Source organism: Anolis carolinensis, chromosome 3, assembly GCF_035594765.1.
Source record: "Anolis carolinensis isolate JA03-04 chromosome 3, rAnoCar3.1.pri, whole genome shotgun sequence".
NCBI lineage: Eukaryota > Metazoa > Chordata > Lepidosauria > Squamata > Dactyloidae > Anolis > Anolis carolinensis.
Window position 1 is genome coordinate 242,794,128 of NC_085843.1, and position 23,750 is coordinate 242,817,877.

Here is a 23,750-nt window from a genome sequence, read left to right on the forward strand (position 1 = left end):
TTTCCTGAGCACCTCGAACCCTTAATTCCTGACCAAAATGTTGGTTTAAAACTCAAGAAGAAAGAGTTTTTGATTTTTCTGGGAGGAAAGACTTACATAAAGGAGGCACAAATGGAATAGCCAGGCTCCAATTGTATTGGATTGTCTGGTTTAATGGTTCCACTTTCTGCCCATTGAAGAACCTTACAATGATAAGGCTTCAATGTGATATTTGCTCACCTGCTGGGCTTTTGCAATTTGTGCATAGGCCTATGCAAAGCCTTTACAAGGGAAAAATGAGTCAGTGATCTAAATATGCCAAAAGATCCAAGGAGAATAGATCTGAAATATCGGCATTTTCTAGGAAAATATACAGAGAGAGAGAGAGAGAGAATCACTTTGTACTTCAATGGGAAACAGATTCATTGCATTCAGTGCAAATATATATATGCTGTATCAGCAGATACATCCAAAGTGAATGAAACTGCAACCAAGTGCCACACTTTTTAATGCCTTGAAGACATGGAGGATGAACAGCCACAGATTCTCCTTCTATTCCTTTAAAATCTTCCATCCTAAGATTGGGGGATTCAGGGAGAGTTGGATGGGAGACTGCCAATAAATAGCAAGTGCTGTGGGCTATATTTTGGAGGAAGGAACCAGCAAAGTCGCCTCTTGCCTATTTGTTGCCCAAGAAAACCTGTGAAATTTGTGGCATCGCCATAAGTTTTCAGGTGACTGGAAGGCACATATACAAACATCTTACTGAACTTCCTTACAAAAGCGGGCTGGCTTTAATAATAATATAATAATTTTATTTTTGTATCCCGCCTCCATCTCTCCAAAAGGACTCGGAGCAGCTCACATGGGGACAAACCTGATCAACATAGATTAAAAACATAAATCAGTAAAATTAACAACATTATAACCACATAAAACAACATAAAACAAAATAATCAACAATCAAAAGTTGATGAAATAAATTACTGGAATTAAGAGGGTAGGAGCTTGTGCATAGTACATCCCGGCATGGCTGGTTGAAAGGTGCAAGGGCAATAATAAATTAGGGCTGGAAGGGCAGTCATTTAAAATGTTAAATCTGTAAGACAAGGGACAGTGATAAAATGCAGTAGCTGATAGTGAGTTATAGCTGGGGGCCGAGGATCTAGTGAAACTGCTTAATCGAAGGCACGACGGAACATCCACATTTTAAGGTCTTTATGAAAAGTGGACAGGGTGGGTGCCGTTCTAATCTTCCTGGGGAGAGAGTTCCAGAGCCAGGGGGTCACCACTGAGAAGGCCTTTTCCCTCGTCCCCACCGTGCCCTTGAGACGGAGCCGGAAGTAGGAGAAGGGCCTCCCCAGCAGATCTTAGAGCTCGCATGGGTTCATAGGATAAGATGCAATCACGAAGATAAGCAGGTCCCGTACTGTTTAGAGCTTTGTAGGTGATAACCTGCACCTTGAATTGGGACCCAAAACCTATTGGCAGCCAATGGAGCTGTTTAAACAGGGGGGTTGATTTCTCTCTGTAGTTCGCTCCAGTTAAAAACCTGGCCGCTGACCTTTGTACCAACTGTACCAACTTTATCTATCCTCCCAACAGCAGGTAAAAGTATTATTTCACTTAAGCAGACTTTTTGTATGCAGCTGATTGTCTGCTGCACCGGGAGCTGAGTTCTGTCATCTCTGGAGTACATGTATTCTTTTTTAAAAAGCTATATTTTATTTAATGAGTTTCTAATCCATGAGTTTTAAGATTAATTAACACATTATTCCCTCTGTATTTGATTGTAAATATTATAAATATATTTAATAAATGAATATGCCATGCTGAGATTTCATGATAAAGGATGGGATAAATAAATAAATCATTGTTAATAGGCTGGTGGGAGTTGTAGTCTAGTAGCAGCTGTAAAACCACAAGTTCTCTTCTCCATGTGGAGAAGAGCAATGAAAGACTGTGGAAGAAACTAAACTGGGAAAAACGTTGAGTTTGGAAGCTCGTGAAAGATAATAAGAACTAATATTGAGAGTGGCATCTGAAAGACTGAGCCTCTTACTTGGAAATGATACTCTGTGGGTGATACCTTCCACAATCTGATAGCAACTCCAGTGGACTCTGGGAGTTGTCCAGAAATAACTTTTCCAAGGTTGAGCAAGTTGAGCATCCTTAATCTCGATTTCTGAAATATTAAATACTTCAAAATCCAAAATTGTCCACATGGGTAGCTGAAACAGAGACACCTTAGCTCTCTGATGGTTCAATTAACACAAACTTGGTTTCATATGTAAACATAAATGACAAAAATGAATTTTCTATTTAGACTTGCATCCCATCTCAGAGATATCCATAAAAGTACATATAACTATTCCAAAAATTGAAATCCAAAACTCTCCTAGCCTCATACATTTTGGATAAGGGATACTAAACTTGTGCTTAGTTTAGCAGGAATTTTCTGCTAAATTGAATTACCAGATATTGGCCAACAGGTGGCAGGCCCAATTTAGCAGTGCCATGGATGCTCACAAAAGGTTTCCTTTGAAAGCTGAGTTTGAAGACAACGTTCTCTGGCCCTCAAAGTCACATTAAATAAGAAATAAGTGTGTCTTTTGATATATATTTTTTTCAAAACTGGAACTTACATTAGCTGAAATGAGCTCCTTATTCATGGGAATTGAGCTAAGTAGCAAGGAGAATTTAGATGCAATCCTGTGGAAAATTCTTCTCCTGAAGTTATGACATTATTTGCATTCAGAGAAGCTCTACCATCGTTGCCAGTAGGCAATTTATATGACAAAGCAGTAACTAGAAGCTGCTGCAGGAAATAGGCCACTTTCCATATTTCAGAGATGTATTTCAGTCTTTTAAACATGTATTGGAGCAGTGACACTAGGATCTGAAGACAATAAGTGGATTTCTGAGAAAAAGTTTGAATAAAGTTTTCTGTATTTTGAATTTTGCAATTCTATTTCCTGCTCAAAGGAATGTACCAACATTTATTTCAAAATGTATATTTTAGAACAACGTGTTTACACATGCATGTTTTGTGAGAACATACATTAAAAGATATGTATTGTTATATGCTTTTTCATATGTACTTTAAAAGAATTTACATTCATGAAGAGATGAAACCATCATGTGAATATTGACATGCAAAATGTACACAAAAATACACTGTCTGTCAATGTCTCATATAGCTTGAAAAATCCACAGGCTCTGCTCACCCTGCATTTTTCTTAATCTAAAAGACAATAGCTGCCCTATGAGTATTGATATGCAAAAGATATCCACATGTAGCTCCATTTGTGTGCCACTTTTTATGCAACACCTGAATTTATCTCCATTCTCACATAGGCTTTTCTGAAAAACCCACTGCATCCTTCCCGCAGAAATTTAGGGGCCCACATACAGGCCCCTAAATATCATCCTGAATAGATATGGGTTTAATGTTAAAATAGAATGTCTTCTGTTTTCAAATGGAAAAATAGTTCATGACCACGGAGAGCCTGATGAATCAAATTGGAGAGTCTAAAGACAACCCATACCAAATAAACATATATATGACACTGACATTATTGTTTTTATCTCCTGCTTTCTCTTATCTTTTTATTATCTCTCGGTCTACGTCTACATATTGCAGTCCCTATGGAAATTGCAACTTCTCCATGTCAATGATTAAATGGGAGCAAATAATCCTTGACTTACTTTCTCATGTTCACTTTGGATTTGTGCACTCATTTGTCTGGGACTTGATCTTTAGAAGAGAAAGGTAAAGGTAAAGGTTTCCCCTGACATTAAGTCTAGTTGTGTCCGGGTTGGTGCTCATCTCCATTTCTAAGCTGAAGAGTCGGTGTTGTCCGTAGACACCTCCAAGGTCATGTGGCTGGCATGGCTGCATGGAGCACTGTTTAGAAGAGTACACAGCTCCTTTTCTTTCTTTTTCTGCCTTCTGGCTTCTTCAGTCGGGCCGAAGACGTTGCCAGAGGAATGTTTTGAAGAACTTCATGCAGAGTAAACATGCTGAAAGAGATCTGCTCATAGGGGGTCCTCACCCCGTTCTCATACAGGCAGGCAAAAGCTATGGCTGGGATCCCAGTGATGGAGACCTCCGAGTAAGGCAGCTGAATGTAAGCCAGGTCTGAGTAGGCACTGGGCCCTTCATAAATAATCCATGGTTCAGACCAGCTGTCAGCATCCCTGGGAAATGTGCTGAGGTAAACTCCTAAGTTGACTCGGGATCTGGAGCTTGTTGGGTGGGAATAAAGCACCCATGTGGGGATTTGGAAAATAATACCTGACTGGGAAATAGTTCTGCCTTCTTGATTATTTTGATTGATGTCTGCTGTATCTGAGGTGATGTGACCAGGAATGATGCTGTGTTTGGGACTACAAGTTCTGGGCGATGCAAACATTTCCTGTTGCTGCTGGCAACCTATAGGCTGACTGCATAGAGAAATGGTAGGTGGGCTGCAAAAGGGTTTAGGTCTCTCATCAGTTTCAGGCTGCAGTACGAAGCTTGTACCTTTAGCTGACCATGTTGTTTTCTGGAATCTGCAGACATTGCCATGCATATAGTAAAGTGGAGCTGGGAACCCAATGATGCTGCCGTGGCAGCCATGAGGGGTTTCTACAAGCCTCTGCACCAGCTGCCCTGCGTGAAACACTGCTCCATCATCTGTGCTGAGCGCTTGCACCCGGAAACCCAACGGGCTTCTGGCATTGCAATATAGCAAATTAGTTCCATCTTCCTCGTCCACTGATACCATCTGACACTCAACCGTCTGCAGGTTTGGGATGAATTCACCGTATTGCCAACTCTGTCCGTGGTCATCACTGTAGAACGTGAAAGCATGTGGGGTTGTTTTGCAGAGCTTTCCAAAACATTCCCGGCAGTCGATGTGGTAAGCATAGGCAGGCAATAGGAGACGACCTGATTTGAGCTGAATGCCATGGCCGGGCCCTAGTGCAAAAGTGGCCCAATCTGTGTCAAAAAGAAAAAGGGATAGTCAGGAACAGCTACTGCTATAAAGACTCTTGAGAAACAGCAAAGATCAAATATTTATTATGGCAGAAGCGTTTGTGAATTACAGTCCACTTCGCCTCAAATATGAAGTGGTCTCCCCAGATTATATACATAGCACCCCAAAAATGTAAAAAGTGAGGTAATATAGCAGAGGAATGCAAAGGGACAGTTAGTGATAATTGAAATACATTTTTTAAAAATTGCACAGTAGTAATGAAACAGTAATCCCAGGCTTGCATGTGTAATAGACCAGTAAACTACTGATTAGAGACCAAATAGATGTGATCAAACTGGTTAAACCATCCAATAATCACGCTGTACTTTAAAGTGCCAAAATATCACATCATTTTTATTGTAGTAGACTGTTGTAGAGCCCCTGGTGGCGTAGCGGGTTAAACAGTTGAGCTGCTGAACTTGCTGACCAAAAGGCTGGCAGTTCAAATTGGAGAGCGGAGTGAGCTCCCACTGTTAGCCCCAGCTTCTGCCAACCTAGCAGTTGAAAACATGCAAATAGGTACTGTTCCTGCGGGAAGTTGACAGCATCCCATGTAGTCATGCCACCCACATGACTTTGGAGATGTCTATGGACAACGGTGGCTCTTCAGCTTAGACATGCAAATAAACACCAACCCTTAGAGTCGGACACAACTAGATTTAATGTCAGGGGAAAACCTTTATCTTTACTAGACTGTTATGCCCATCGCTTCAGATGTTGTGTCAGGCGCAATCTTCCCTCATTGTTTTATATTTCTTGCAATATCTATATCACAAGATCCCAGAGAAGTGTAGAAGAAAAATATCCCATCAACTCTTATGTCAGCTATTACTACCAAAGCTTTTGTACCATCGATGGCCCTGCCAATCACATGCTGAGTGAGGTCCGTCACGTGGCTCCAGCTGATGCCTTGGTCAGAACTAGTCACGTAGCAGAGACGGGCAGCATTTTCTCCTGTGATGATCTGGAAGGCTTCAGGGGTCCTGCCCAGGACAGCAATGAAAAACAGGAAGACCATGCCAGTCAGCTCATCATAGATGGGGCAAGGGTTCATAGAGCGATGGTGTGGCAGAGTTGCAGTTTCAAGGGCTCGCATGTCTTCCCACTGGCAAAAAGAGATAGTAAAAGAGGATAGGAACTTCACTTACTTTCTTGCTTTTGCTGATTTAGAACTTGTTTATGGAACTTGTTGTGAAATAAAACCCATTAACACATAGCGTTGCGTATCCAACCTAGAGACCGAATCCAAAGCTGAAGCCAGAGAATCTCTAGCAAACTGGATATTTTTGCTTTGCGAAAACTATTTGCCTGTCAATTGGGTAGCGATCGTGTTCCACTACCTCTTTGCATGAGCAATCTCTGTCATGAGGGCAAATTGCAACAGGGATCCTACTTCTGGTTGTTGCACTGGAAATTGTTCATCAGAAGGAGTGGGAATGTTTGTCAGCTGCTTCCATAGTGGACCAGCATACTTGCTGACTCCTGGAAAATGGGGTCAAGTCAGTGAACAGTACAGTACGGCCCCCATATCTGCAGGGGACACATTTCGGGATTTACCATGGAAATGTGAAACTGAAGATAATAGTGAGACCTATTAAAATGAATGACTTCCCGCAGACAGGAAGCGTACCATAGAATCATACCAGAGGACTTAGAAAATGCCTTTGTTTTGAATGTAAGTGAAACCATGGGTCCTGGTCCTGTAAATAAGGGGGCCGTACACTATGTGGCTGTGATCGAACCCCCCCCCCCCCCAGGACTTTGTAAAAGATAGTTCAAAAAAAGCAAGGCTTCATATATTTATAACAGAAAGTAACTATTTTACTGTTTGCTGTAATTCCCTGCACAAAATGTGTCTCTTAATCCTTTCCTGACTCACAAACATTATTTCCTTGTGCAATGTCTTTTCCTCCATGTCAAAGTGACCTCGCTGTGAACCCTGGCTGGCTTGACCATGCTGACATTCAAATGAAACTTCATGAACTCATTCTGGACCTTTGGGTGGGTGGGAGTAGGCAATATGATTTCTGGTTCTATGAATGTATTTATTCTATGTATTTCTATATGTCTCTTTTCCCAAAATGCCTCATGTATGAACTTTTGAAATAGGGGGCCAGGTTGTGGCGCAGCTGGCTAGTAACCAGCTGCTATAAATCACTACTGACCGAGAGGTCATGAGTTTGAAGCCTGGGTCGGGTTAAGCCTCCGACCATTAATAGCCCCGGCTTGCTGTTGACCTATGCAGCCCCAAAAGACAGTTGCATCTGTCAATTAGGGAAATTTAGGGACGCTTTATGCGGGAGGCTAATTTACAACACCATAAAACTGCCAGCAAAACACGAGGAAAGGAATGTGGAAGTACAGCCACTACTGGACGGTGAAGCAGCAGCTCCCCCTGTGGCCGGAATTGTGAAGCTGGAAAAATGTTAAAAATGCCTCTGTCTAATGTATGTTGTTTGTCTGTTGGCATTGAATGTTTGCCATGTATGTGTTCATTGTAATCCGCCCGGAGTCCCCTTTGGGGTGAGAAGGGCAGAATATAAATACTGTAAATAAATAAATAAATAAATAAATAAATAGGAAATGTCACCTTGGCATGACCCCAGCGTTTCGGCACATAAACACACACACTTAAAAAGGTCTCAGTCAAGGCATTTTGCATGAACAATAAGGATTGGCTGTTCCCTTGAACATCGGAGTTTGGCCATTCAAGGTAGAGCGCCTTTGGACAGGATTACCACATTCCACTGGGGTAAAACCCTCCACCTTCGGAAAGTGGAGATTACCCAAAGCCGTCTCATCCCTTTGTCTACACACTAGCTGATTCTACTGTCAAAAGCCTCACCCGTTTGTTTCAATATTCAGCCTTTAGGAAACAGGATTCTGGCGTTTCTGCCAGACACAGATGTATATTCCCACTTCTGCAGAACAGTATTTGGTTGGCTTGAGAACTCCAGGGGATCTTGCCAGCCATTATTATCCTCCATGAATCACTTAAACCCACTCAAAAACCACCTCCGGTTCATTGTTTCCTGCCCGGCCCGCCTCCCTGCTCCTGACTGGCCGAGGGGCCAAACTGCCTCCCCCTCCCGCTGTTAGCAACAACCAATCAGCATGAGGCTGGTCTGAAGGGGCAGTCGTAGGAAATCCAAAGTTGATGCCCTGTTTTTATGTTATAAAAAGTGTTGTAATGTGTTATGTGACATGGCTCCCTCACGAACGATCGCAGGGGCCATCCTCTTCAGCTGAACTGAATAAAGGCAACTCTTCAAGATCTGGGTGAGATTATTACTTTTAATTTGCAGCGCCCCGCTGGCCAGGATCGAATCCTGCGGTCAGAGAGCATCAGTTCGCCTCTGCTCCAGAGATGAACCCTAAATAGGCTCGACAACATGGCTATGAAACTACAGTAGAGTCTCGCTTATCCGACCTTCACTCATCCAACGTTCTGTATTAACTAACGCAGTCTGCCTTTCAGCAGTTAATGTTTTTGTAGCCATTGTTTTCAATACATTGTGATGTTTTGGTGCTAAATTCGTAAATACAGTAATTACTGTACTTCATAACGTTATCATGTATTGAACTGCTTTTCTGTTAATTTCTTGTAAAACATGTTTTGGTGCTTAATTTGTAAAATCATAACCTAATTTGATGTTTAATAGGCTTTTCCTTAATCCCTCCTTATTATCCAACATTTTCGCTTACCCAGCGTTCTGCCGGCCCGTTTATGTTGGATAAGTGAGACTCTACTGTATTGTTACATGGCTACTGTGGTTAGGTAGCTTACTAGCTGATGAAGAATTTTGGCCATCATTTCCAGGCAAAAGTCAACAGAGACGGAGCAAAACAATGAAAATGTTATCCCTAAAACAGAACGCTCCTTGCAACCAAATTGCCTCAAACACTTTCCAATTCTTTCTTTTGCTTTTATCTGCAGGTTTATGAGTTTGCATCTAGTCCTCACTTGTTGGGTTTACCTCCTTCCTTTCCTACATTGTATTGTTTCAGTTTCCTCTTCCCCTGATCACATCTCACATTCAGTCTCATGTAACACATTAGAAATTGACTTTTGCCCATTACCATTGAACCTTGTTTTTTTTTTTAAGTACAATCAAGAGCTAATGTAATAAGATACTTTAGCAATATTATAGTAGTTAAGTACCAGGTTCAATATTTTAGCAACAATCTCTTGTTGGGATAGAAAAGAGGTTAAACAGTAAGCAGTAGGAATGGTGGATGGGATGAAGTTCAAATTAATTGCACCAGTAACAGTCTTTAATGACACTCCTGCACTATTAGAGCTAATTCAAATATATGTGCAGTGTGTCTTTCTTAAAGTACCGATCCCTTGATTACCCATCATTTCATTACAATATGACCCCTTCATCCATGGTTTCAGTATTCATGGTTTCACTTACGCCTTACCCCTCTCTCCCAAATTGTTTGTGGGCCTCTTTAGGTTCTCCAGGGCAAGCCTATGGTATGTTCCAGCCCAAGTATTGTCAAAATATAGGATTCATGATTACCCTGAGTTTCAGGTATCCATGGTGGTCTTAGAACATATCCTCTGCAGATACAAGGGTTATATAGTATTAGCATGCATAGGCTCCTGTGACAAGAAGGTCACAAGTGGGTTGAAAAGACAAAACCTGCTTATTATATTAATTAGGCTTCCCAAATCTTAGAGCTTTGACCTTCTTCTCTAATCCTTACTATGAAGAAGAGGGATTTCAGGCTGTATCTACACTGCCATATAATTCAGTTTCTGATCCCAGATTATCTGCTTTGAACTGGATTATATGTAGATCCAATATGCTGCCTCAGAGACTGTTGGAGGTTTTTAAGCAGAGGCTGGATGGCCATCTCAAATTTTAATGAGGCAATTCAATTACTGGTCAAAAATAAATCAGATGAATTCCAGCAGACTTCCTCGCCTATGTCTAGAGGAGCAAGTCCAGTGTGACCACAAGTCATCATGGGCAGTGGCTCCAAACAATGAGATGGCTAAAATTGGCCTTCCTTTACCATTTCTGAACGACCTAGGACCTAGGGCAAAACAAGTGCTCATGCAACACACTCGTGATATCTGTGCTCAGTTGGACCTAGCAAGTATAGGTAGGTCTTCTGGCACAAAGTTTTTAGCTTCCCACAAAATGAATATTCATTTAGACCATTCCAGTTCCGTTACCCTTAAGAAGAATATATACCAGGGGCAGGTTTGAACAACTCGGTATTATGATGCAAACTGGTCGCTATTGTAACATCCCAAGAAATTAGAGATTTTGTGTTTGGGGAGAACAAATAGTGGAAGATATCAAACATTTTTTGATTGACTGCTCATCATATACTGAACTCCGATACAGATATTTACATCAATTACTATCTAATTTTAGGTCCCCCAACAGAAATGATCTTCTGACATTCCTCTTGCAAGGACAAGAAAGATCCACCATAATCAGAGTAAGCCTTTTTATCCTGAAAGCTATCAAAAGAAGAGCACATTTCCTGAAAGAAGAATCAGGAAAATAAGATTTTTGACTGCAAACAGAAGAACAGCTGCTGTCCTCCACTCCTTTCTGGCATGGTTTTATTTGTGTTGTACTTTGAAATGGTCATATGACTGGTCAAATAAAGAAATAATAATAATAAAAATTATTATTATTATTATTATTATTATTATTATTATTATTATTATTATTACCAGTCCCAGAATCTTCCAGATGCTCCACACATTGCCAGAAATGCCAAAAATGTGAAGAGCAAAACACATTTTTTGAAAAAAAGTTCAACAATTCATCCTTCTTTGAAATCAGAAAAAGGGCTGTCTGTGAAGTCCTTCACTTATCAAGCCCTTGACCCAACCAAGGCCACACATTGCTTGCTTGTGCTCTATTGCATGCACAAACTATAATGAGCCAAATTTGTGGCCCAAGCCAAAATAGGCAGGTTGCAGCAGGATCTAAGTATGGTGAGTGGGAAGACCGTTCTTTATCAATCCAACTGCTCAGTCTGGAACACTCTGTTTGCTATACAAAGTGTGGTACAAAACATATTGTCTCCAACAACAAAGGAACTGGCAAAGAAACAACTATAGTGATGAGGTGAATTTCCCATATTTCCTCTCTAAGGTTTTCACCCATAAATAACACTTCTGAAAAAAGTGCTTTTCTGTTTTTTTTACCTCCACAAAGTTTTTATAGAATGAGCCCCTCCGCAGCACCAGTAGGTTGGCATGGGCATCATCAACGCTAAGGCGCTCTTCTGCAAAAGCCAACAGTTTGGCTACACATGGGATGTGGAGTAGCGCTGGCACTCGGTATGTCACTCCGCTTGTCTCCCTTTCAAACAGGACAGTCCGGGCTGGGAAATGGCGAGATCCCATTGCAACTGCAGCAAGAAAGAAAGCCCAAAGATACAGATAAAAAAGAGACTGGATGCTGGATGTATCTAATAGGTTTAACAATCATTTTCTCTAGGCATGATATTGCTAATTAAGCAACAATACCATAACAATTACACTAAACCAGTGGGTTGGACAATATGCAGATAGACTCTGATGTTTTCCCCTAATTTCTCTTCTAAATCTATGTGTGATTTGCAATGTTGAGAGCCAGCATGGTGCAGTGATCAAAGTTTTGGAGTAGGGCTCAGGGGACCAGGATTTGAACCTGGTGCTGGACTATGAAAACCCACTGGGCGACCTTGAAATGTTACACTGTGTCTGCCTCAGAAGAAGGCAGGGGGAAAACCCCTCTGTACAAATCATGCCAAGAAAAACCCATGATAGGTTTGTCTTAAGGTTGCTGTAAGTCAAAAGTGACCTAAAGGCATACAACAACCACAAGCCTTATAGCCTTTACTGAGGTTACACCTTCATTTTTCTCCTCCCAGATAATAAGGGTAGGCAGGCACCATATGGAGGGTGAGATTTGGTGTGAGTGTCAAGTCATGCATCCTGGAGCAACATTGTTGCTGTTGCTTTAAGTCATTTCTGACTTGAAAGCAAACAAGGACCACATAGTCCCCTTTGGCTCCCTTTGTACACTTGGCATCCTTTGGAGAACTCTTTGAGAATTCACAGTGCACAGGTCTCCAGGACGAATTGATAGAGTAGGATGAGGAGAGAGCTGCCAAAATCCCCTTCCCGTTGCCCTTGCACCATTGACCCACATACCATCAGTGTGTGATTTCAGCGAGGGGGTCTGTATGACTTGCAAGACAAATTTGACTTTGGATTAAAAGGAGTGAGAGTGACCTTAAAACAGAGCAGGATACCACTGAGTCTGGAATATAGCCTTCAGTCCAAGTTACATTTATTTAGCCATAACCTATAGTTGAATGGATTTCATGAAACATTAAATTTAAGTTTTCTTATTTTTCTCACTATTCTTACTGACTAGCCATTCATTTATACTTTAGCTCCTGCTATATTCTGCTAGCATATGTACAAAATATTCTTACATGAAATCTAGGAACTCTGTAAAAAGGGAGTGTTGCATTTGTGTGGATTAACTGCAAACTGACCTCTAAAGTACCTTTTGGCTTCCAGACTCCCATTCCCTTTGGCCAATTTGGAAGACTGCTTTAGTTATAGAAGCATATAATAAAATCATTTCAGCAGCATCAGCCCAAGATATTTTGCTGTCTTAGACAAATAATCAGATTGGCTTATTTTCAAATATATGAACAGAAATTGCGACTTTGTCACACAGCCGCTGGAGGTGCTCCACTTTGTTGAGGGGCATGGGGAACTCGGCACCCCCGCATTGCCCAGCTCCTGCTGAGCGCAATCGGATAGGGGAAGCGTGGAGCACGCATAGAGCACGTGGCTTCCCCCTATGCATTCCAGTGGCAACATGGGAGCCCTCCTGTTTTGCCTTGGTGGCAGCATGCGCCAGTTCCACCAGCCTTTTTACCCATGAAGCCACTGCCAACAGGCTCCATGGGTGACCTGGGTGAAACTGGCACATGCTGCCGGTTTTAGCACTGTGTGAACAGGTAATCAGAAGAGGGCTCAGAATAAAGACCATTTGAAATGTTCTTAACAGTCAGAAACACATTTATTAGGAAAACAGACACATCTGAAAAGTTAGACTAAGCTTTGCAAGTCGAAAGTATACTTTTTCCTTTCCAGCTTCTTAGTTCTGAGTTCTGGAAAGTGCTTTTTCAGAGAGCTGACTTTCTATCAAGGTCAGATGTTAGTTTCATTTGCTTTTGGAATGTTTCGTCTTCTGGCTCAATCTGTGCTCAGTCTATGTACCTGTAATAAGATGCATATCATACAAATTGGTATCAGCTCTGCAGTAACTGTACTGTGACTGCTTTCCAATGGCAACAAACAAGATGCTTACTTCTTCACCCTGTACTATTAGCTATGATAGCTCAAGGGAAAAGCGACATGGAGTGGAATATTTTCTGATCTTAGATTTTGCCACAGAAAATTTTGTACTCCCATATGCAGTTCCTGCATTGTTGTCTGTTATATTGAAATCAATCATGTTAGGGGGACAAAATATAGGATAAGGACTTTTAGATATTCTTCTAAGGAGACAAGCACACACAAACTTTAGTGATCACAGGAACAAACTAATTAATGAATGCACTGCTAATGTTATTTTTATTTCATAAAATCACTTGCTTCTCAATCAAGTGCAAGCAATCAAGACAAAATATGATAAATTGCCTGCATTCAGACTTATATCTATCCTTTGTACAGTGCCTATGTGGCACTGTACTATCTTCCCTTCTTCCTTCTCAAATGACATTAGGAATGGGGAAGGTGAATTACAGTCCCCGCAAGGGTGCCTCAAAGAGAATAAGAAGGAAAAGGACATCAAGAGGATGGCTGAGGAAGCAAAGAAAAAGTGTGAAGCTACAAACCTGGTCCCCCTTCCTGGCTGGTGTTCCGTCTTTTGTCCCTATAGTTATCTATGTTGGTCTGCCTTCATCTGAATGCTGTTTGTATCCACATGCGATGCGAATGTCACTTTGCTGACTGGTGCAATCTCAGCAGCTTCTTTCCCCACTTTTGTGATGCCTTATTCTGTTTGTCCTCTAAAAACCCCACCACCTTCCCTTTCCCTGCAACCCAGTGGGCTTGCTAAATGTTTCATGATTGGAGAAAAGCACTGAGCCAGCAGCCAGGAGCTCAATCAACAAGGGAAGCACAAAGACTTCATTGTCAGACTACAGTGAGGACCCGGCCGCAATGTCCATATGCAGGTGCCCATGGCCATTCCTTTCCCTTTCTTTCCCCCATTCATCTGTTCATTCATTTATTAAACTAGTTGGGAGATCACAAACTGCAAGACCAGGGTGGAGGATTTTTTAAAGTGTTTTTTATTGAAGAGTACTTTAAAAAAGATGATCCAATCTGTTTCCTTTTTGTTTTTTAACCTGTAGCTAATTGTTGTGTTAATCTGTCAATACTCATAATTTCTATAATTTTCATCAGCCAGTCCTTAGAAGAAATGATTCTTTTGTCCTCCAGTGCCTTGCATAGATGATTCTTGCTGCAGTTGTTAAATAGTTAAATAGAATGTCCTTATCTTTCTCAGTTTTATATCAATAATGTCTGTTCTGCCTCCATGCTGAACTAAATGAACTGGAAGGAACCATAGCACGAAGGACAGATCGGACACTGTGTTTGGTAAAACGAAATATTTTATTGGTAGACAAAATGGATCTCTTTTCCTCTTATTGCCACTTGTGAGGAAAGAAATCTTTAAGTCTTCTGGATAGATATTGCCACACAGTATGAAGTCTTGTCATGACTGGATTCTTTGTAGCTTTGAGGTGATTAATACAATGTTGTCATGACTTTCTCTATTGCTGGAGTGTATGGCTTTATAACTAACTAGCTGTGCCCGGCCACGCGTTGCTGTGGCGAAGTCTGGTGGTATGGGAAATAAAGTATTGAGGAATTGGTGGTAGTTAAGGGCAAGGGTAAAGGTTTTCCCCAGAGATTAAGTCCAGTCGTGTCTTACTCTGGATGTTGGTGCTCATCTCCATTTCTAAGCCGAAGAGCCGGCGTTGTCCGTAGACTCCTCCAAGGTCATGTGGGATGACTACATGGAGCAGTGTTACCTTCCCGCCGGAGCAGTACCTATTGATGCACTCACATTTGCATGTTTTCGAACTTCTGGGTTGGCAGAAGCTGGGGCTAACAGTGGGGGCTCTCTCCGCTCCCCCAATTCAAACCTGTGGCCTTTCGGTCCAGAAGTTCAGCAGCTCAGCGCTTTAACACGCTGCGCCATCAGGGGATATTATTTCCTAAAGGTTGTGAATATACAATATTTCTGATTGGTTTTTTTTTGTTTTTTGGAGGCAAGTATGAATACTGCAATTAGGAAAAATGATTAGGATGTAATGGCCTTGCAGCTTTAAAGCCTGGCTGTTTCCTCCCTGAGTGAATTTTTTGTTGGGAGGTGTTAGCTGGCCCTGATTGTTTCCTGTCTGGAATTCCCTTGTTTTCAGAGTGGTGTTGTTTGCGATATTTTATGTGCTTCTACTGTCTGTGGCCCTGAGAAAACAGAGGATTTTCCAGACTTTGATGATGGGAATACTTTGTTGGGAGGTGTTAGCTGGCCCTGATTGTTTCCTGTCTGGAATTCCCTTGTTTTCAGAGTGGTGTTGTTTGCGATATTTTATGTGCTTCTACTGTCTGTGGCCCTGAGAAAACAGAGGATTTTCCAGACTTTGATGATGGGAATACTTTGTTGGGAGGTGTTAGCTGGCCCTGATTCTTTCCTGTTTGGAATTCCCTTGTTTTCAGAGTGGTGTTGTTTGCGATATTTTATGTGCTTCTACTGTCTGTGGCCCTGAGAAAACAGGATTTGCCAGACTTTGATGATGGGAATACTTTGTTGGGAGGTGTTAGCTGGCCCTGATTTTTTCCTGTGTGGAATTCCCCTGTTTATTTACTGTCCTGGTTTTAAATATAATCTTTATTGAGATTTCTTCCATTATTACATTTATCTATCTAAAGGGAAGGATGGGGTAGGAAAAATCAGGATAGATGGGAATGGGAGGGATGGGGGAATAAGGGAATAGCCCTATCGTGGGTTTGGGGATGTGAGGGATGTTTCGAGTGGGACAGGGGTATGGTTCTGGAAAGGTAGGGAAACAGGGAAACCCTAGGGAAAGGAACGGGGAAGGGAGTCGAAAATCAGCTCCCGGGTTGGATCCCTATCTAAAATGGGAGGGGGGTTGGGGGAGATGGACTTCCACTCTTCTTTCTTCCTTTCGTATTCTTATATTTCATTTTCCTTTCAGTTCTTCCTGCAGGTAATCTTCCAAGTCCGACCAGTCCGTTTGTTTCATTGCTTTTCCTGTATTTCTTTTTATCAAATAAGTTAATTTGTCCATATTTTTTATGTCTAATAATTTTTCCAACCACATTGTTACTGTGGGGCTCTCGGGGTTTTTCCAGTTTTTAGCTATGACTAATCTTGCAGCTGTTACTGCATATGTAAAAATCTTTATCTTATTTTCTTTTTCCTTAGAAGAGTCTAATTTATCTTGATTTTGCATTTCAAGTAACCCTAACAGGTAGTATTCTGGTTTATATTCCAAATCGATTTTTAAAATTTTCTTACATTCTAAATGGATTGATTTCCAGTAGCTTTTAATATTTTTACAATTCCACCACATATGGAAATATGACCCTATTTGTTCTTTGCAGCACCAACATTTATTGTCTCTATTTTCATACATTAATCCCAATTTTTTGGGGGTTAAATACCATCTGTGGATGGTTTTTAGCCAGTTTTCTTTCAGATCAGTTGAGTAACAGTATTTTATTTTTTTATTCCAAATATTTTCCCATTCAGCCATAGTTATAGATCTGCCTATATTTCTTGACCACTTTATCATTGAATCCTTGATTATTTCTGATTCTGTATGCCATTCTATTAGTTTATTATATAGAATCATTATTAATTTCTTATTTTTCTGGAGTAAATTATCCCAAAAATTATTATCCAAATTGAAACCGGTTCCTTTATCTCTATTGTAACTTTCTTTTATTTGATGATACTGAAACCAGGATATATTCTTGTAGCTTTTTTGGATTTCCTCTAATTCTTTAATGCTTGCATATCCTAACATTGGGTTTGTTTTTTTAATGATTTCTTTATATGTCGGCCAGTTATTCCAACCAAGTAATCTTCGTTGGTTTGCTTCTAGAGAGGAGAGCCAAAGTGGTGTTTTCGCATATAAATATCTTTTATATTTTGCCCATATTTTGATCAGAGAAGACCTCACGAAGTGGTTTCCAAAATTCTTATCAATTTTCACTTTATCATAGCATAGATATCCATGCCATCCCCATCGCAGACTTCAATTCAATTAAATCCTTCAATTTAACCCAGTCAATTACCCATTCCAATGCACACGCATCGTGATAGAGTTGTAGGTCAGGTAGACCAAAACCTCCTCTCATCTGTGGAGTGATCATCGTACTATATTTTATTCGTGGTTTTTTATTTTTCCAAATAAATTTTGATAGCTCTTTATTCCAATCTTTAAATATCCTAGCCCCTCTGATAATTGGAATATTCCTGAACAAATATAACAATTTTGGCAGGACATTCATTTTAATAACCGCAATTCTCCCCATAAGTGATATATTTAAGTTCATCCAATTCTCTAGATCTTTTTTTATTTCCTTCCATTTTGTCCCATAGTTGAGATCTAGCAATTGATTATTTTTGTTTGCAATCCAGATCCCTAAGTATTTCATTTTTTTCACTATTTCCAAGCCCGACAACTCTTTCAGCTCCCTTTGACTTCTTATAGACATATTTTTTGTGAGAATTACTGTTTTCTTTTTGTTTAATTTGAAACCTGCCGAATTCCCGAATTCCTCTATTTTTTTTAGCCAATCTTTTATCTTTTCTTTTGGGTTTTCAATTATGCAAATTACGTCGTCGGCAAATGCCCTAATCTTTAATTCTTGTTTGTCCAATTTGTCCTGGTTTTAGAGATTATATTGTTCTGCATTATTCTATCCCAGTAATTATTTCATATTAAAGAAGAATCTCACTTATCCAACATTCGCTTATACAATGTTCTGGATTATCCAACGCAGTCTGCCTTTTCATAATCAATGTTTTTGTAGTCAGTGTTTTAAATTCATTGTGATATTTTAGTGGTAAATTTGTAAATACAGTACAGTAGAGTCTCACTTATCCAACGTAAACGGGCCGGCAGAACGTTGGATAAGCGAATATGTTGGATAATGAGGAATTAAGGATAACCCTATTAAACATCAAATTAAGTTATGATTTTACAAATTAAGCACCAAAACATCATGTTAGACAACAAATTTGTCAGAAAAAGTAGTTCAGTACACAGTAATGCTATATAGTAATTACTGTATTTATGAATTTAGCACCAAAATATCACGATATATTGAAAGCATTGACTACAAAAATGCGTTGGATAATCCAGAACGTTGGATAAGCCAGTGTTGGATAAGTGAGACTCTACTGTAAATACTACATAGCATTACTGCGCATGGAACTACTTTTTCTGTCAAATTTGTTGTATAATATGTTTTTGTGCTTAATTTGTATAACGATTACCTAATTTGATGTTTAATTGGCTTTTCCTGAATCCCTTCTTATTATCCAACATATTCACTTATCCTGCCAGCCTGTTTACATTGGATAAGTGAGACTCTACTGTATATTTCTAATCTTATATTATCTGCTCAGAACTGGATTATATGAGGCTCCTTCTTCACAGCTGTATAAAATGCACACTGAAGTGGATTATATGGTAGTGTGGAGTCAAGATAATCCAGTGCAAAGCAGATAATATAAGATTATAAATGGGTTATATAGCTGTGTGGAAGGGCCTTGAGTCTACACTGCCATATAATCCAGTGCAAATTAGATAATCTGTGGAAAAAGTCTAAGTGAGGCCTAAATCGGCCTGTCCCCTAACTGAAACCTGGCTGTCCCTTGGTTGCTAGGCAACCAAGTGGGCAGAGATTAGCCCTCTAAACTGGCAGCAATTGGATAAAAAAAAATATTGCTCTCCCTCTAATTAGGACTTTATTTTTCTTTTCTTTTTGTTGTATCAACCTTGAGGCGTGGATGATGGGTTGTGTTGTCAAATTTTGAGGTTGGGGGGCCTGTACTTTTGTTGTTTTGTGAATTGCCGTGATGCCATCACTCTTTTATATATATAGATCTGGGTACAATTCCGACGTGACGTGAATTTCTGTGCTCCTTTTGCTTCCTACACTTCCTTCCAGTGCTTCACCAACTGACAAAATCTAACTGACAAAAATAACTGCCATTTCAGGCTGGCAGGAGCCAAGTCTAAGCTCCACCCCTTTAGAATCTTAAAGAGACAGGCCAGCAGGTGATGTTCTGCCTCCTTGTGGCATGACAATGCCTAAGAGAAAATATTCAGATTTCATTTGAAATTTTATCTGTAAAATCTTCTGAATTTTGCCATGAATTTCTTTCCAGTAATTTTTCGCCCTGTTGCAGTTCCACCACATATGGAAAAAGGTACCAATTTCCTTGTCACAGTTCCAGCACTTTGCGTTCATATTATTGTTACATTTTGCTAATTTATTTGGGTTGGTACATTATTTTATATCAATTTTCTTTGCTATCATATGCATAAGTATATCCCAATTTGATGTTCCAGATCTTTTTCCATTCTTCAAATCCATTTCTGAGGCCAATATTGGTCACCCATTTCATCATACATTCCTTAACCTTTCTATATCTTATATATTTTTGTAATTACTGTAACTTGTTTTGTGTCTTCATTATCTTGTCCCAATAAGTTTCTTTTTCCAAGAATCCTCCCTTATCTTCCTTATAGTATTCTCTCATTTGCATATATTGGAACCAAGAAATATTTTTCTGTAAAGAGTTTAATTCTTCTTGTGTTTTCATCATGAAGCTCCCATCTTGTCTTTTTAGTATTTCTTTGTAAGTGAGTAAGGGTGGAGGATTTTAGACAGTGTATATAAACTTTCTCTAATTTCAAAATCTCTTCATAAATTTGAAGGGAAAAACAGAAATGAAGCTAAACTCGCCAATCAACCAATCAATAAGACTTCTGGAGACTGAGCAATTAAAAGCACGGCTTTGAATCTCTGTGTATGTTTTTCGTTCTGATGAATTATTATCTCTTTATCCTGTTATCCTGTTAGGATTCTCACCTTTAACATCTCTGTGGCAGGCAGTATCATGTGCTCCTCTTCTTAGCAATCCCTGAGGATTTGGATCAGGGGTCCCCAAACTAAGGCCCGGGGGCCGGATGCGGCCCTCCAAGGCCATATACCTGGCCCCCGCCCTCAGTTTTAGACTTAGGCTTGCCCAAAGTCTGAAATGACTTGAAGGCACAACAACAACAATCCTACTTGATTATTTCATTGGCCAGAAGCAGGCCCAGACTTCCCACTGAAATCCTGATAAGTTTACAGTATGTTGGTTAAAATTATTTTTATTTTTATTTTTAAATATTGTATTGTTCTTTCATTTACTAATATTGTAAATGAAATATTGTAAATGAATGATATGGTAATAATATAATATATTGTGTATACATATAATATTGATAATAATATTATAATGCAATACAATATAATATTTATGTATTTATTACAGTATTTCTACCCGCCCTTCTCACCCAACAGGGGACTCAGGTCGGCTAATAATAATAATAATACAATATAATAATATTGTATAATATAATAATATTATTATATATTAAACGTAATGTTACTAATAATATTACGGTATAATGGTATAGTACAATATAGTAATATATAATGCTAATATTCTGCTATGCTAATAATATAATATATTGTATGTACATACATCTTGTAAGCTGCTCTGAGTCCCCTTCGGGATGAGAGAGGGTGGGGTATAAATGTAGTAAATAAATAAATACATGTTGAGGGGGTTTTTTGCACTATAAATAAGACATGTGTTGTGAGCATAGGAATTTGTTCATTTTTTTTTTCCAAATGATAATTCGGCCCCTCAGCAATCTGAGAGGCCATGAATCGGCCCTCCACTTCAAAAGTTTGGGGACCCCTGATTTGGATCATGCAGAAGGTTGAGAATTACCTCACCTTTTGATACCAACTTAATGATAATGTGGGAGGTATTGGTTATATCTATATCTTACACATGTATTCCAAACATCACAACTACACATTTTCAGAACCAGAACCGAACTCCTGGGAATAATGTGACAATGAAGATAATGATAATGGCAATGAAGACCTGTTCAGCAAAAGAGAGAATATGAGAGAGGGTGTAGTTAGGTGGATCTCTGCCATGAAGCAAATTAATTTTAAGACCTCATCCCATGAGAAGGGGAAGGGGGAAAATAATCTTCTTACAACAGTGTTTACAATAAAAACAGATAATATAGTCACCCCTATCACAAGTGTAATCCTCCGCATTCTGAGCTATCGCATAGGTGAGCGGAGTCCCCACCCATTGCGCATTCTTTTGTTTTTTGTTTTTTTCAAAAAGGGAAACTTTGCAATTGCGGAAGTCCAAAATCTAGGTCTAAAAAGGGGGAAAATAAAGTCACAGTGAAGTGGTGATAGATCAAAATTGTGTAATTCCTGAAAAATAAATAATTTTTAAAATTACCATACAACTTTCATGCAAGAGGATTACTGGTGAGAAAAGGAGCATTAAGTCTCATTTCAAGACCGTGCACAGGAATGCCCATTCTTTAATGTCACTAAAATGTTCTACACAGGGAAATCTAACATACCCCGTTCAGGGAAACTCAAAACTTCTTCCGTGTTTGGGAGAACACACCAGAATTCCCATTACCTTTTTCTGGTGATGCATTATGTAGTCATTCTATTTAGTGTTTCTCCACTGTTAGAGAAACGAATAAACTTCCTTTCCACAGGCAGAAATTCCCACCATGACTGCTTGTCAACCAGATTTGATCAATGAAGCAGAAAACTATTTCTACACCATTAGTTCCATTCTTGCTATTCCTAACCTCATTCACCCTTGCCGTCATGCAAACTCAAGGGCAACCTGATGAATATTGTGCTTTCATTTATAGTATGAGGCCATTTTTTCTGCTTCTACGTGGAACACAAGGTATAATTTCCTGGAATGAAGGGCAGACATGGTCAAGTATAGAAATTAAAGCTTTTGGTGAACTGAAGTGCCCTTGTCACTAATTGTACCTCTATCAGACGTCTACTGTGTTGCTTTTATCCACTAACACCTGAAGAAACATGTCAATTTTCTACCAGAATGCACACATACCTATATCATTTGTTTAAAACATGGATCCATGATATTCTTGGGCAAATGTCATTTGCACAATTCTCTGCATGGCCTTCCACCTTGATCATTCCTCACCCTCCACCTTCTATATTCATTGAAGCTTTTTCTGATAGTTGGAAATTGTTCTAGTCAGCTGATCTTATGCACAGTTGCCTTGAACACAACAGGACTGAAATGTAAAGGTTCACTGCTGATCTATTTGGAACAAACATTGAGACATTAAGACCGAGAACAGATTTTGACTTCTATTTGTTGGCCAAACTGCCTAGAGAGTTCTAAGTTTAAGCAAAACTCTGCCCAGGGAATAGTATGAGGAATGGCTAGAAAATAAGAGGCGGTCTGTAAAGACTCTGATTCAAATCCATATTTTCATCCATGAAGCTAAGAGGATCCTGGGGCAAATATTAGTTCTGGCCTAACCTAAATCACAGGGTTGCTCTTTGAAAGTATGGTAGGCTATATAGCGTATCTGAATTCTGCAGAAGACAGGAGCAGAATTCAAAACAATCTTAATAGATTAGAGAGATAACAAAATGAAGTTCAACAGGGACAAATGCAAGATAGTCCACTTAGGCAGAAAAATGATATGCAAAGATACAGAATGGAGGATACCTGGCTCGACAGCAGTATGCGTGAAAAAGGTCTTGGCGTCCTTGTGGACAACAAGTTAAACACGAGTCAACAATCTGATGCGGCGGCAAAAAAAGCCAATAGAATTTTGGCCTGCATAATAAGGAGTCAGAGGCGGTTCAACCGTAAGGCGATTTACACGCCTGCTTAAGGCGCCATCACCTACGGGGCGCTGTTGAGGCACCTCCGCCCAGACCGTGGCCGTGGAGGCAGGAAGGCCTCTTACCTGCCACTGGGGCCTCTGGCGCTGCGCCCACTGCGCATGTGCAAAGCGGCCACACGGCACATGTGCAGTGGGTAGACTGGGCGCCCCGCCCATCTCGCCTAGCCTAGGAAGGCCAAGATGGGTGGGGCGCCCTCTTCGCCCATCTCAGTCTTCCTAGGCTTGGTGCCTGTGGCTTTCCTGCCACTGATGCAGCCTTCCTGGGGAAGGCCATGTTGGTGGCAGGAAGGCCGCAGGCGCCGAACCTAGGAAGACTGAGATGGGCGGGGCACCCTCTCCGCCCACTGCGCTTGCGCCAAGCAGGTGCACAGCGCATGCGCAGTGGGTGGAGAGGGTGCCCCGCCCATCTGGGTCTTCCTAGGCTTGGTGCCTGTGGCCTTCCTGCCGCTGCCGCAGCCTTCCCGCAGAACCACCGCTGCCACAGCAAGTGGTTTTTTTAAAATTTTCAGTGATTGTGGAGGGGGATTTGTGGGGGGAGGGCAAAATTCTGTTCACTTAAACTTGAAAATTACCTTGGGCTAGTTCTGATAGGAGTACAGTGTCTAGATCCAGGGAAGTCATGCTACCCCTTTATTCTGCCTTGGTCAGACCACA

The 23,750-nt window shown here is 40.4% G+C and overlaps 1 protein-coding gene across 1 annotated transcript; it reads right to left on the bottom strand.

Annotated features, from left to right (window-relative positions):
• Window positions 1–3,890: 3,890 nt before the first annotated feature.
• neu4 (neuraminidase 4) lies at window positions 3,891–11,382 on the bottom strand. Its single transcript, NM_001293132.1, is given in 3 exon segments — window positions 3,891–4,963; window positions 5,850–6,105; window positions 11,182–11,382. Coding segments are annotated over 3 exon segments (1,530 nt in total).
• Between the last annotated feature and the right edge of the window lie 12,368 nt (window positions 11,383–23,750).